Source organism: Solea senegalensis, linkage group LG9 (genome assembly GCF_019176455.1).
Source record: "Solea senegalensis isolate Sse05_10M linkage group LG9, IFAPA_SoseM_1, whole genome shotgun sequence".
Lineage (NCBI taxonomy): Eukaryota > Metazoa > Chordata > Actinopteri > Pleuronectiformes > Soleidae > Solea > Solea senegalensis.
In genome coordinates, this window is record NC_058029.1 from 20714136 (window position 1) to 20727352 (window position 13217).

Genomic DNA, 13217 nt, shown 5'->3' on the forward strand with positions numbered 1-13217 from the left:
GAAACCAACATTATCGGAATATGCTGATTTGGTATTTGTTCTTTTAATCAGACCACAACCGCAATCACGCTTAAGTAAACAGTGAACAAAAATCCCCAACTTCGAAAAATCTGTTCTTGCTCAAGCTCTCCTTTGTCAGTTAAATAAACTATGAAGAATAGTACACTAATATTTTTCAAATGACTTTGGCAAATGGTGAATGAATTGAGCAATTGTGAGAATTAACGACCCAACACAAGGTGAGCAAGGAGTGTGAGGCATTTGAATGATTCGAAGCCTACGTAATAATGTGTGAATACATGCCATGGCGCACAGGAAAGCTAGTGTAAAGCATGAGTGACTTGAGTGAAGCTTGTGTGAGTAAAGTTTGTCTGGCAGAGAGGCTGGCTGGCAGGCCGTGTCACAGGTTCCCCTTCCTCTCTGGTGTCTTTGAGGTTGTAGTCTGAGTGTCTCACTCTGTTTCTCCTCCTATGGTGGTTTACACAGATTGGTGATGTAATGGGAAGCATATGAAGGCCACACACAAACACACACAGACAGACGCACACACAAACACTGATGCTCATGCACGTTATACAGACACCGCACTTATACCACCACATACCCATAATTACACACATATACTGTACGCACACCCATTTACACAAACCCTGGATTCCCCCTTTTCCAACAGGCATGCGCCAATGTGTGCTCTCTCTCGCACACACACGCAAAAACATACGTCTAAACAAAGATGCGTAACCACTGTTGCTAGATGTTGCTGCACACTAGTGTCCATGCAAAAGCTGCAGTGTGTAACATGTATTCATTTTTGTTATTCTGCCTCTGTTTGGAAACGATGTAACAGTACTTTTTATCCTGCATCCTCTGTCAAGCAATACTATCAGACCCGAAAGAGGGTGCGTTGGTTTGTGTTCACCAGCAGAGCCGAGGCTGAAGAAGCATATCATCTGAGCAGCCAGGTCATGTTGAGCATGTAGAATTCATTTATGAACATGTCCGTGGCGCCTCTGTGTGTTTCAGTGAACCCCCACAAACATCACTTCCTGTGCGCAGCGCGAGAATGTCGCCAGGCGACATGAGCTTGAAACATCACTTTACTGCGCAACACGTCGCGTGGTGTGGAGCTGATGGACTTGATCGGCGTGGTGTGAACTGTGTTTTTTCGACAATGGTCTGATCAATGGTCTGTCAAACATTGGCTTTTATTTAAAAGTTACGCACGGCAGCTTTAAAGTGCACCTACCCAGTGTCACAGTGTGTGAGTTATCAGCTCCTCAGAACCACCCAGGAGACCCCCATCATGAGAGGCAGCCCAGAGAGGGAATGAGGGAGAGTGACTAACTTCACTCTTTCTTTTCTTCTCTCCCCAGCTGTGTCTTCAAACGACCCTTTGATGTGGGAAATTAAAAAGAGCGAGTGTGTCAATATCTCCCTATGTCCAACCGCAATCATTTATTTCTTCTCCTTCTTCTCCCGCTCTCCTCGTCTCCCAGCTTTTCTTCTCTACTGTTGACCCAAGAAAACAGAGCATGACCCTTTTTTTTTTTTTCCTTTTTTTTTTTAAACCACAACAACTCTGCCACCCACTTGCTGCCACCAGGCCCTCATCGTTTGGAGGGTGTTTGTTTGTCTGTGTAGGCACACCACCGGACTGGCAACTCTGTGTGTATATGTGTATGAGTGTGCGAGTGTGCGCATACCACTAATTATTTTCTAACCACACCATGAGTGTATGTCTGTGAATGAGGGTCTCCTAATCTCACACCCAAACTCAAAAAGGCTTTCTTCCTTTTCCCGGGTGTCCGCACATGTACGTGTGTGTGTGGGTTTGTGTGTGACCCTTATGATAATGTCTGTGTGTACAATATGATGCACTAACTGTCCTTGTGTGATGACTGGAAACTCATTTTTGCCCTTTGCAACAGGAGCCCATGCTTCAGTGCACCTGACTGAGTGCTTCCAGGCTCTATGTGTGTGTGTGAGTGTGTGTGTGTGTGAGTGTGTGTCTACATTCATCTTTGTTACCTCTTTGGAACATTTTCTGTCATAAACAATGACCTTGTCAGGACCAGTAGTTCTCATGGAAACCGAAACCTGGTCCTAATGAGGCAGAACCTTATTTCTGAGGCTCTGGTTAGAGTTATGATTAAGATTTGAATTGTGGTTAGGTTAGGATTAAGGTTAGGCATTAACTCGTTATGGTTAAGGTCAGGGATGAGGCTTAGATTATAGGGTGCCCATATGAATGGAAGTCAACACAGTGTCTATCGTCTGTGTGTTTCTTTTCTTTTAGAGGCTTTTATTTGCTCCATACAATATCATATACTTTTAATTTGACTTAACATACTGTGCATCGCTGCATGTGTGTCTTTGTAGTATAAATGAACGTGTGTGTGGGTTTTGTTTGTCTTTATGTTTCTCTGTGACTGTACTAATGTGTGTGTAAGTCATGAAGGTTGAGCTCAGTGGCTTTTTGATTCAGGTAGTTCATCCTTTGTTGAAATATCTATGTGACCTTAATACATAAGCTCATTGAGGCTCATGTGTTCTAAGTCATAATATGTAATCAAGCATAATCTATACGATTAGTAACTTCTTTTTTTTATAAAGTTCTCATTAAGAAATGATCCCGTTCAGTATTACAGTAACATAAATCTGAGGTGGTGTCTTTGAGAGCGGACAGAATAAAACTTCATATTTATGAACGTACGGGTGTGTGTGTGTGTGTGTGTGTGTCCTATGTACATGTATGTCCACTGTGTTGACCCCATCACCTCCCTCACACCCCAGTACTCCCTAAATGTGAGTCTATATTAATTTGCTTTGGTGTATACAGTGTGTTGTGTTGTGTTGTGTTATATGTGTTTGTGTGTGTGTGTGTGTGTGTGTGTGTGTGTCGGCACACTGTTTCTATGCAACACTCTCTGAGGCCCCTTCTGGCCTGGACAACACCTCTCTCCTGCTCCTATCCTTCTCTCACTCCTCACTCTTTCCTTCACCCTGTAGAGGGAGAGAAGGAGTGAAAAAAAGAGAGAGAAGGGGGTGGGTGGGAGGGTGTGTGTGTGTGTGGGGTGCAGTGGAAATAACAGGCTGCTGTCTCAGGAGGGGCTCTGAAAAAAAAGGAGCAAGGGGTGAGAAAAGGAGGGAGAATAAAAAAAAAATATGAGACAGAAAAGGTGTTTGCTGCATGTATTAACTTTAATATAGTCCATACATGGAGGAGAGAGTCCTGACTTAAATTAAATAAGAGGAGCACACACACACACACACACACACAAGAAAAAAAAACAGGACAGGTAAAGCTAGAGCTCTAAAAGATACATGGTTACAGGAGATATGCTGATACACGTGAAAACAATGGGCTTTTTAAAAACGTCTGCAGTGACAGAGCGAGAGATAGAGGGAAGAGGGGAAGAGATTTGGAGATGAAGAGATAAAAAGAGGGAGATTGGCGCAGGTAGCGGGATGCGACGGAGGAAGTGCTGGAGATAGGGACAGGACAGGACGGGAGAAAGTGATAGAAGGAAGGAAAGAAAAAAAAACAACGGAACGTTTTTTTTTTAAAGTTTCGCAAAGGGAGACAGGCAGCAGGGAGGGGAGGAGGAAAGAGAGAGAGAGAGAGAGAGAGAGGGAGAAGGAGAGAGAGAGAGGGAGAGAGAGTGTGTGTGTTTTTATGAATGAAGTGAGTCACTGCCGATGTGTCATAGGCCCGACGTCTTTATAAAGGAAGTTTTAAACAAGCCTAAACACTTCACTGCGCGCAAAAATTGGACTTACAACACTCGCATCCCTCTCTCTACCTCTCTCTCTCTCTTACTCTGTCTGTTCAAACTCAATGTCTCTCTGCCTTATTCAAATACTCACAGAGGCGCATCTCAAACTTTGCTCCAGACTGAGAACTTTTTCTTTTACCTGTCTCTTCCTGACTTGTGAGTGAGTGAGTGCTCCAGTCATCACTGTGCTCTCTCTCATTCATTCTGCCCTGACAACTTTCCTCCTTCACTCTGACTGAAGAGCGTGAAGACGACACCGGGGCACGTGACAGTTTCCGGAGTTCAATTTATTTATTAATTTTCTATTTATTTATTTATCCACGTTCCTCTCGGACCCGAACCAATATGAAATGTAAGTGATTTGCTGTGTGTTGTGTTTTCTATTCGTAGCTATGTGTGTGTGTGTGTGTGTGTGTGTGTGTGATTGATGTGCTAATGATCTCTTGTCTTTTTCAGATGTGTCCTTTATTAATGATATCATTCATTAATAATATCATATATTTTGATTGCTGAAAGCTATTTAATTGTCTCTTAACAGACACCAAATCACTTATTAATGTATGTATAGAATGAATAAATAGACAATGACATACATTGTTGTCTTTATTGATTATGCTGTAAATGCTTTATCTCCTTTATAGCTGCTCTTAAAGTAACACTAGGTCAGGGAGCTGAGATGCTCCTGCATGTTATCTTGGCTGTGATTCTTGTGGTTCACCTGTAATTACCAAGCATTCATCATTTCAACACCGCTGTGGTTCCCTTTTAATACTTTACCTTGTATTTGAACTTGAAAGGAAAAGAATGAATGAGCTTACTGTTTGAGTTGACTTGGCATGGTCTATTAAATTATACCACCAACTCAGGTACCTATCCAGTTGCAGGTGTGACAATCAGCAGCATTCATTGCATCGCTGATGGTAGAAGGAGTGATGGTGATATTCAGTGTCAAAGCCTGGGCTTTTTAATGATTTAATTATTTCAGCATTCAGCCTGTAAAAACATGACTGTGACACTGAAGCTCCTCACGACTCCTCTGCCAAGTCTGGAGCTATTGTTTGTATTATGGTGCAATAAGTTCCCCTGGAACTGACAGCTGTGGCCTGAGGTCATTATCATTATGGCGAGATGACAGCGCCTCTCCACTAATTGCTTCCGTTATCTTCTACTCCTACAGTGCTGCTCGACTCCTCCTCATCGCTCCTCTTCTCGCTGCTATTGGCTCAGCTGCCAGTGTTCACCTCTGCCTCTCCAGTACCACAGCGGCGGACCACTGACATGGATAAACTGTCCAATCAGACCAAACATCTGATGAAGCTCACCCAAGAACTGCTGGTAAGTGAGGATGATGCTGTCATGATGATGACCAATCTCAGCCAGTCATTGGAGCAGAGGATAATTAAGCCTTGGATGTCCTATGCTAATTGAATTATTAGTGTGAGGGTGGAGAGGATGCTGGTCATTGCACCACAGCCTGTGATAGATCCTTCCCTAAGTGGATTTGGTGCTAATGTTAATTTGCAGTTTAGGTAAACCCACTCTCCTAACTTTGCATCATGTAGTGTGGTGGAAACGCTGCTTCACTCTGCTACAATGTTGCTCGGTGACTTCAGTGTGACTTAAGCAGCTTTCATTAATGAGAGACTGACTGAATCCATCTGCATGCTTAGATCAGGGCAGCTAAAAGCCCTGGGGGAGATTTGACTGAGTGATCTCACTTTTAATCCTCACTGGACTCCAAAGAGAGGGCAGGGCTGACTCAGCACCTTCCTGCTCTGTCTGATCACCTGACAGGCAGCAGAAATACAAAGACTGCTGACCACAACTGACCAGACAACATGCGATGCCGTTTAACTCGAGGAGAATCAAAACCCAGTTACAGTGATGGTCAATTATGTGGTTGAAGTGACAGAAAGTTCTAGGAATCAGTGTAATATTAGCAAAGAATACACATTTAGAATGACATGTTAACGCCATACATCCAACTGAGGCTGCACTGCCAAGAACATCATCTGCAACATGACAGCAGAGTGTATGACATGCCTGTTTACACAGAAACATGTTTATGCTCTGCGGCCAGACCGTGGAAGTGAAGATCGAGTTGAAAAAATCTTTTCTTCTTTTTTTTTCAAATCTTTTTTCTCTCTCTATGAAATATGAATCGCTTGCACGTTCTCCGCCGACAATTCTGGACCAAAATATTATTTTGTTGACAGGCAAGTGGGTAGGAAAATTAAATGTGAGGACTCAGCCAAGATTTGGCTCCAGCTGGTGATTGGAGTTCAACGCTGTGTTTAAACAGGTGAGAGAGAAAAAAAGGAGCCGGATCTTATCACTGGATCTCTGGTTGCACATGACTGATCTAGATTCTATTTTTGCATTATGCAAAAACTTAACGCTCTTTTGTACAAGGGATATAATTAAAAATAGCCCTGTACTCTCTCTAGTTTTAGCCAGCAGATACTGTTCAGAAAGTGTGTGTGTGTGTGTGCATGTGTGTGTGTTCATGTACAGTACGTGTGTTAAAACAATGTTACAGAACATTGCCTGGTAGCAGTGCAACCCGGCGTGCACCTATGATGAAACAGTGTTATCAAATAGTGTAAGGGACAATATTAGACAGAGTTTATTTCCATGGAAGGTTTATTTTTGATTTTTTTTTCCCCCCCTTATTGTGTGGAATTCCACTAAAGCGAGGACAAATTTAGGAAAAATAAATAAAACGTGGAAACATGGAAAGTCCCTGCAAAAGAGCAATGAAACTGAAAAGAAGACAAGTGCGTGTGTGTACACACATAGGTCTATATAAGCTTTCTGGCACGCCTGTGTATCTGTGTGAGTAAGTATTTGTGTGTGTGTTTGCATGCATACTGTATGGGCGAAAATGTGTCTGCATACATTTGTGTGTATGCATTTTTGTGGCCGAGTGTGTGTGCACACAGGGCTCTGTAAATAGCCATGGTTGTGTAGGTGCAGTGTTTAGTGTTTTGCTTTTGGTCGCCACAGCAAAGTGACTTGATAAAAATCAAAAAAAGATTTATCACATTCCAGTATTTGCATTCAGGAAGAAAAAAGCTGGATGCTAGGTTCTGTCAGGTGAGGTCATAATCTGCGATGGAGAGAGAGAGAGAGAGAGAAAAAAGGAGGATAAGAGAGTGAATTAAAGGCTGAGAAAGATGGAGCAAAAACCACAAGAGATGAAGAGATCAGAGAACCAGCTAGATGACAAGCCAGTGGTGTGTGTGTGTGTGTGTGTGTGTGTGTGTGTGTGAAGTTGCATGTCCTTATGCACCTGGTATGACACAGAGGGAGAGACAGAGGTGAGCGGGGTTGAGCGAGGGAAGCAAAAGGATGGAAGAGGACAAAAGAAAACAGAGACAAAACATTTGACCACAAACATAAGTGAGCTATTACGAAAAGGTTGATGGAGAGACATGAGAGACAAAGCAGCACATTCATCGCTAAAAACACATCAGCACAAACATCTGGCAGCAAAGAGGAGAGCAAGGAAAACAGCATAACAGGTCAAGGAAGCATTAAGCAAACACAACCTGTTTACACAAATTATTTCTCAGCACTCAGCATAACAACATTGTCCTGGTGTTGTTATGTTACTATGCCGATTGGAAATGACGCACATCTATCAGTCATCTCTGTTTATCTCCACTCATTAGTGAAGTGGGCAACATCTTTAATAATAAATAGTACTACCAATGAGCCCAGCTGCCTCTGTGTAACAGCAGGATTCTGTAGACCTGGACACAGGTTGTTTATCCCCCCCTACTGGCCAAGGTGGGAGCTACATCCACTCTATGGAGATAGTTTACAGCACAACTCAAGCTGGGCAGCAGCACTGCGTCATTCAATCTTTTTATAGCTGTGACCCTGGAGTTTCCCTACTGTTCTGTGTTGTCTGTCCCACTTGGAGCTTTCTTAGTCACTGCATATGTTGTTATCCTCACTCTCTGTAGAAAACATCCTGTGGGTTTAGGTCATTTGCTCTTATTGTTGACATTTGGGGAGACTGAATGTGGGTGAACTCACACTGACCCGATCGACCACACTCCACTCAGTGAGAGCTACTGTCTCTAAGCACAGAAAACAGTCATCCAGTGGAGGTGCTAGACTAATACTTTCCTCGTGTTGCCGTGACTTGTCTCAGGATGAGTAAAATTGCACCGTTGCAAATAACTAATGAGCTGCTCTGTGTCTCGTTTTCTCTTTCAGAGGGAGCATGCGTTTGACTCAGACGTGGAGCCCCACAGGTTCAGGTCTCTGCCAGAAATGAGCAACAGATCAGCCAATGACCTCAACAATCTTGAGGTAACCCCCGAATAGTGTCTGTGTGCGTAGCACGTGTATATGTGTGAGCACGCGTGAGTGTGAAGGAAGAGTTTGCCGGTCTGTTTCTCTCCCAACTGTTACATCTTGCCACACCCATGCTAAGTCTCTAAAGTATGTCTGTGTTGTTTCCAGCTGAAGCCCACACTGTCTCAGCTGCATGCCGACCTGAAGCTGTATGAACACCACTTTGAGTGGCTGAACAAAGTTTCAAAGAAGCACCATCATCCTGCAGTGCCCAAGCTGGTGGACATGATCAGGGAAATGAAATCCCTCATAAACCTGCTGCACCGTCAGGTAAAGATCTCAGTTACCTTTCTCTATCCTCACTTGTCTTTAGTGTTTAATCTAAGTGGCAACCAGCAGTGACGTCACCCATACTAATCTGAACTCCTACTGTGAAGCCTCGAGATCTGTGATTTGACACGAGATATTCTCACACATCAACCGAGCAACTACTGAACGTCATATGCTGTGTCTATTTCCCTCAAAACTGGGACAAAATTTATAAAATTGACTATTTTTATTGTTGAAGACTCAAATCTTGCAGAAGTAGGCTAATTTTCCAATGGACAGAGTTCTTTTTTGAGTTCTTTTTGCAACCTACTGGAGCCGATTCAACATACTTTTACTTCTCAATTGGCCTCATTTGACAAACCAGGGGACTAGATCCACTATTTATACACTCTGTGTGAGTTTTAGCAGAGTTATAGACGATGCTGATGTCTACAGCAGCTTGCTACTCCCTTTAAACAATTGTTGTATTTGTCTTTCTGTCCATAGATGCTGAGAGTGGACGCACCAAAGCTGTCCCCAGCGACCCCTTCTCTCCCCCCTCACCTCCCCTACCAGTTTGATGTCCTGCAGTCCAGCCATGAGCTTCTTCAACACTTCAAGCTCTTCTGTGACTGGGCCTACAGAGCATTCATAAGCCTCAAGCCCAAAGTCACTATAGTACAATGATGACCCACAGGCTATTTGGCTGCAGAGCCATGAGGATACATGGACTCCCGCCTCAGCCAAAGGACCCTGTCAGAGTGCAATGTAGTGGATAGCATCCCATAAGAGGCCAAAACATCAACCAGTGACATGTGTGTTGAAGAATGTGTCTTTCTCTCAGAGCCAACGAGGATGTGAGATACTGCAGCCAGATACAACCAGTAAGGTTCCCAGCAAACAGCCAGTTTAACTATGATGATGATGTAATAATCACCTAAACCTTTCTCCTGCTTGTTCATGACCATGTTATTTATGTATTTATTTATTTATTGACTGTTAGTAATTTATTTAATTTTATTTATTTGACATTGTCATGTGTCACACTCATCTTTATCTCTGTTTCAACGTGAATTTACTTGCCCACGTCTTTGTAATCTTTCTTTTATGTCGTGTGTGTTTCATCGAAAAAAAACAACAAAAAAAACAAAAAAAAAACAAAAAAACAACAACACAGTAGCACTTCCTGAAACTATAGCTCTGATCATTACTGTTGTTCACACTAACTAAATTTACTTTTGCATTTGTGTACTTCTTCTTCAGCCAATAATTCTTCCAGTAGATGTAGCATACGTTCCGGTTAGCCAAGGTTTTCACTCACTTTTTCACTTACAGTGCCCTTAATATAAAGATTTTAGAAGATGTCATTTTCATCTTCTAAATGAGTTAAACGTGTCACATATCAACATTATCAATTGGTGGCCTATGAAATTGTTTTAATTTGTAAATGTCAGGATGGTAGTCAAAGAGAATATTATCTTTTGTACCACAGGTAGAGCTTCTATTTTTAATTATGCCTGTTTTTTGTGTCCCGCATGAAGGGGCATATTTAACATTGTGGTAAAGTTGTATGAATGTGCCCTGTTGCTGAGCACTGATGGACCTGATTAGATTCTTTGCACAAACTTGTTAGGATTAGCCTCTTGGATGAGTGAGATGGCTGATTTTGATCCTGTGCTTTGGGGTAGAAAAGTTTGTTTGTTTGTTTGTTAGTATTTTTATTTTATTTTTTTAGTTAGACACCCAAAGCCTTAAAATACTATGTATTGTGACACTATGTTCTGTACAGGTGTACATAAATTTACAAGAATGTAAATTGTTGTATACAGTGCTTTGTGTATTATGTTGTTTTCTAAAATATAATGTAGATTACTTTACTGATTTTAATACCATAATTTTTGTTCATTCCTATTCTAGTATTTGTTACAGTATTGACTATTTATTTAAATAACTTGGTGGAACTATTTATTTTGTGCTGCAGCGGAGCAAGACTCCCATCTTTTTGTACTTTTATACTGTTTTTATTCCTATTTACTATTATTATATTACCATCATGTTTAAATTATTGTTGTAACATCAAGTTGCCTCTTCCACACACTGATTGGCCTCAATGTGAAATATGTGCCTTGGTGAAATAAATGTTAAAGAATGTGCACAATGAATCAGAGCAGTCAATCCCAGAGACTTTTGTTTGTCGCCAAATTCTTCTAGGCTTTTACTTCAGATATAAGAGTGTGACTTTGGAATATAAAAAAAGTCCATTACATTCAAAGCGTTGTCAAATGACAATATGAGTAAGTGTTTCAACGCCACATGGCTTTCAGCGTTTCTCAGTATGGCTCTGTTTATAGATTGTGACGCCCGGCAACATTCTTGTGCTGCACACAGGAAGTGGTTTGTATTTAGGCAACAGCATCATTGTGCAGTGAAATGATTACCAACAGGTTGGGGTATGACTGACAACACTAACAAGCCCCCACAAAAAGCTTCAGAAGTGAATTGCGCTGCTCAAAAAACCTGGTCGTTGAACGGTTTGACAGAATAATGATGATGATGCCTCAGTCAAGTCAGTCAAACTCCTCATCTTCAGGATTAGCTTTTGCTTAAAGCCTGCCCCACACGAGAGATGATTGGCCACATTGTGGTCCCAACCTGGTCGTTCCGACAATCGTGGGTGATTCTGATTTTAGGCTGATTTGAACATATTATCTGGCCAAATGATCCTGTAGTGTGAGGGATTAACAAATCTTTTTAGAATTTTAACATCACCGGACACATCAGAGTCTTCCCCATTTGAAATTGTAAGTATTAAACATGTTTGAGTACAACTGAACAGTGATTGGTACATGAGCAGAACCCCGCAATAACCAATGAGAGTGAGTTGACTGGGCTGCCCACAGTGTGACAAGGATGAATGTGAAGACTGTCTCCCGAGCCCAGTGGATGACAGCGAAAGAAGACAAACTTGTGGATTTATGGCAAGATTATCGATTATCGCAACCAACCGGAGACAGTCCACCTCCATGTGTATTCTGAAGTCACGTTAAATCACGCAAGTTTCTGTGAAATCCCAAATCCCAGGAATCTCCTCCCTGAAATTGTTTGATTAAACGCAGAGTGTGTGGTCCTGCGTCTTGACTGGATCGTCTAGTCTGTGGTTTCTCAGGATTAGAACATAGAAAACAAAGTTTGTTGTGTCTGTGGTCTCCCATGTTTTTAAATTCAAGTCAGATTTGAAAATCCTCTAGAGTGGGGCAGGCTTAAGTTGAATATATTTCACCTCTCATCCAAGAGGCTTCTTTATTTCTTACTGTCAGTGTTTTTGCTTTTCCATTAGCGATTGTACCTGGTACCTGCTCTGGGGAGGTTCCAAGCGAGCTGAGCCGATACTATGCGTGACGTGGTCAGACTGCCGGTCACAGGAAGAGTCATCGGCAAGACATCCAACACAACAATCAAGCCAAACAATGCTGAACTGTAGATCAGTTAAACAGACTTAACAATCCTAAAAATGTGGGTTAATCTCCAACATTTAGCAAGGACATGTCTAAAATCTCATAATTTAACAGAGGAGTCTGGTGTTGCCACTGTCTTTCAGTTCAGTGACTGTGTTAGACAGAGTCTATGATCTGGTCAAGGAGGAAGTACTGAACAAATCGTTTTAATTAACTGATACTAATGATTTAGTACACTGAAAACATCTGCTTTACAAGCCACTAGTTTGTGTGTGTCGTGTGTAAAACAAAGTCACGTCAGTTTCAAGCAGCTGTGCTGTGTTGACTCCGCCCACATTGACGAGGTACTATTTTGTAATGGAAACACAACCAATACACGTACAAAACCATAGTCAGAACTGAAGAAGCCTCTTGGACAAAAGAGGTGAAATGACTTCAATTTAACTCAAACAAAAGCAGCTGCCTACAGCTTATTCCTGAAGATAACTATGACCTGAATGAATGAGAACCTTCACAGACAAGTCGGATAGTATTGCGTGACAGAGCTCACTTTACCAATTTTAGATTGTTTCTGTTCACACCAAGATGAGGAAGAATAACAAAAGTCACCAAATATATACATATTTTTCTAAACATTGTCTTTTAATTATCCCTCCACTTCACAGTGTGCATTATAATCAATAATTACACTGACTCTCTCTCCCCCTCTCCCTCAGTGTCTCTCTCACTCTCTGCAGACATGCAGCTGGTGTGAGCACACACTTTTTTCTCCGGTTGCACAGTTAGTATGTATACAAATACAGACATGAGTCAAAGTAGTGGACATGACCTGTGTAGCATCCAGGATATGCTCATCGTTTGTGTTCCCAGTCATGTTTTTTGCTGGCAGAGCCATATAACTGGTTAAATAAAAAACAAAACTTAACCTGTTGCAGCCTTTATTTTTCAACTATTAAATAGCGTTTGTAGAACTTTTATATAAAAGCAATATCACACTTGACTTCTTGTTTTGCACTGAATATGAGCACAGATCATAGATCTTTTGGAAATGGCTGTTTTGTCTATTCAAAATATTATAAAATTGAAAGATATGTTATGTAATGCATAACTTTGCTCTGTCACAGTTTACATTGTGTATTAAGTTGCTATGGTTTGCCATCTTTAAAAGGTGGGCCACTGATCATCTCTTTGATATGCAACACATGGTCCACCAAACCTGAGTTGTAAACTGTGTCAAGTGGAGGTTTTTAGGTAAACTCATCGATACTACATTACCCAGAAGTCTGTGCGCCGGAGTCGTACTGTAAATTAAAATATGCGATAATAGAAAATAGAGAATAACGCTTTATAAATTATTTTTGAAAATCCT

At 41.6% G+C, this 13217-nt stretch overlaps 1 protein-coding gene and 1 long non-coding RNA gene across 4 annotated transcripts in view; one reads left to right on the top strand and one right to left on the bottom strand.

The window, feature by feature from the left end:
• The window catches only part of LOC122774636, a 36770-nt gene that overhangs the window by 4498 nt on the left and 19055 nt on the right, over window positions 1-13217 (bottom strand). For 2 of the 3 annotated variants that reach the window (XR_006361015.1, XR_006361013.1), the window contains exon 5: window positions 6105-6885. The exons of the other annotated variant lie outside the window; for it this stretch is intronic. This is a non-coding gene — a long non-coding RNA (uncharacterized LOC122774636). Of the gene's footprint in view, window positions 1-6104; window positions 6886-13217 lie in introns of those variants that run through there. 3 annotated transcript variants of the gene reach the window in all.
• On the top strand, window positions 3769-10551 carry il11a (interleukin 11a). The gene is made up of 5 exons (XM_044034087.1): window positions 3769-4128; window positions 4954-5111; window positions 8004-8099; window positions 8253-8414; window positions 8901-10551. Exons 1-5 carry the CDS (start codon window positions 4122-4124, stop codon window positions 9078-9080), a joined length of 603 nt encoding a protein of 200 aa, XP_043890022.1. The 5' UTR covers window positions 3769-4121; the 3' UTR covers window positions 9081-10551.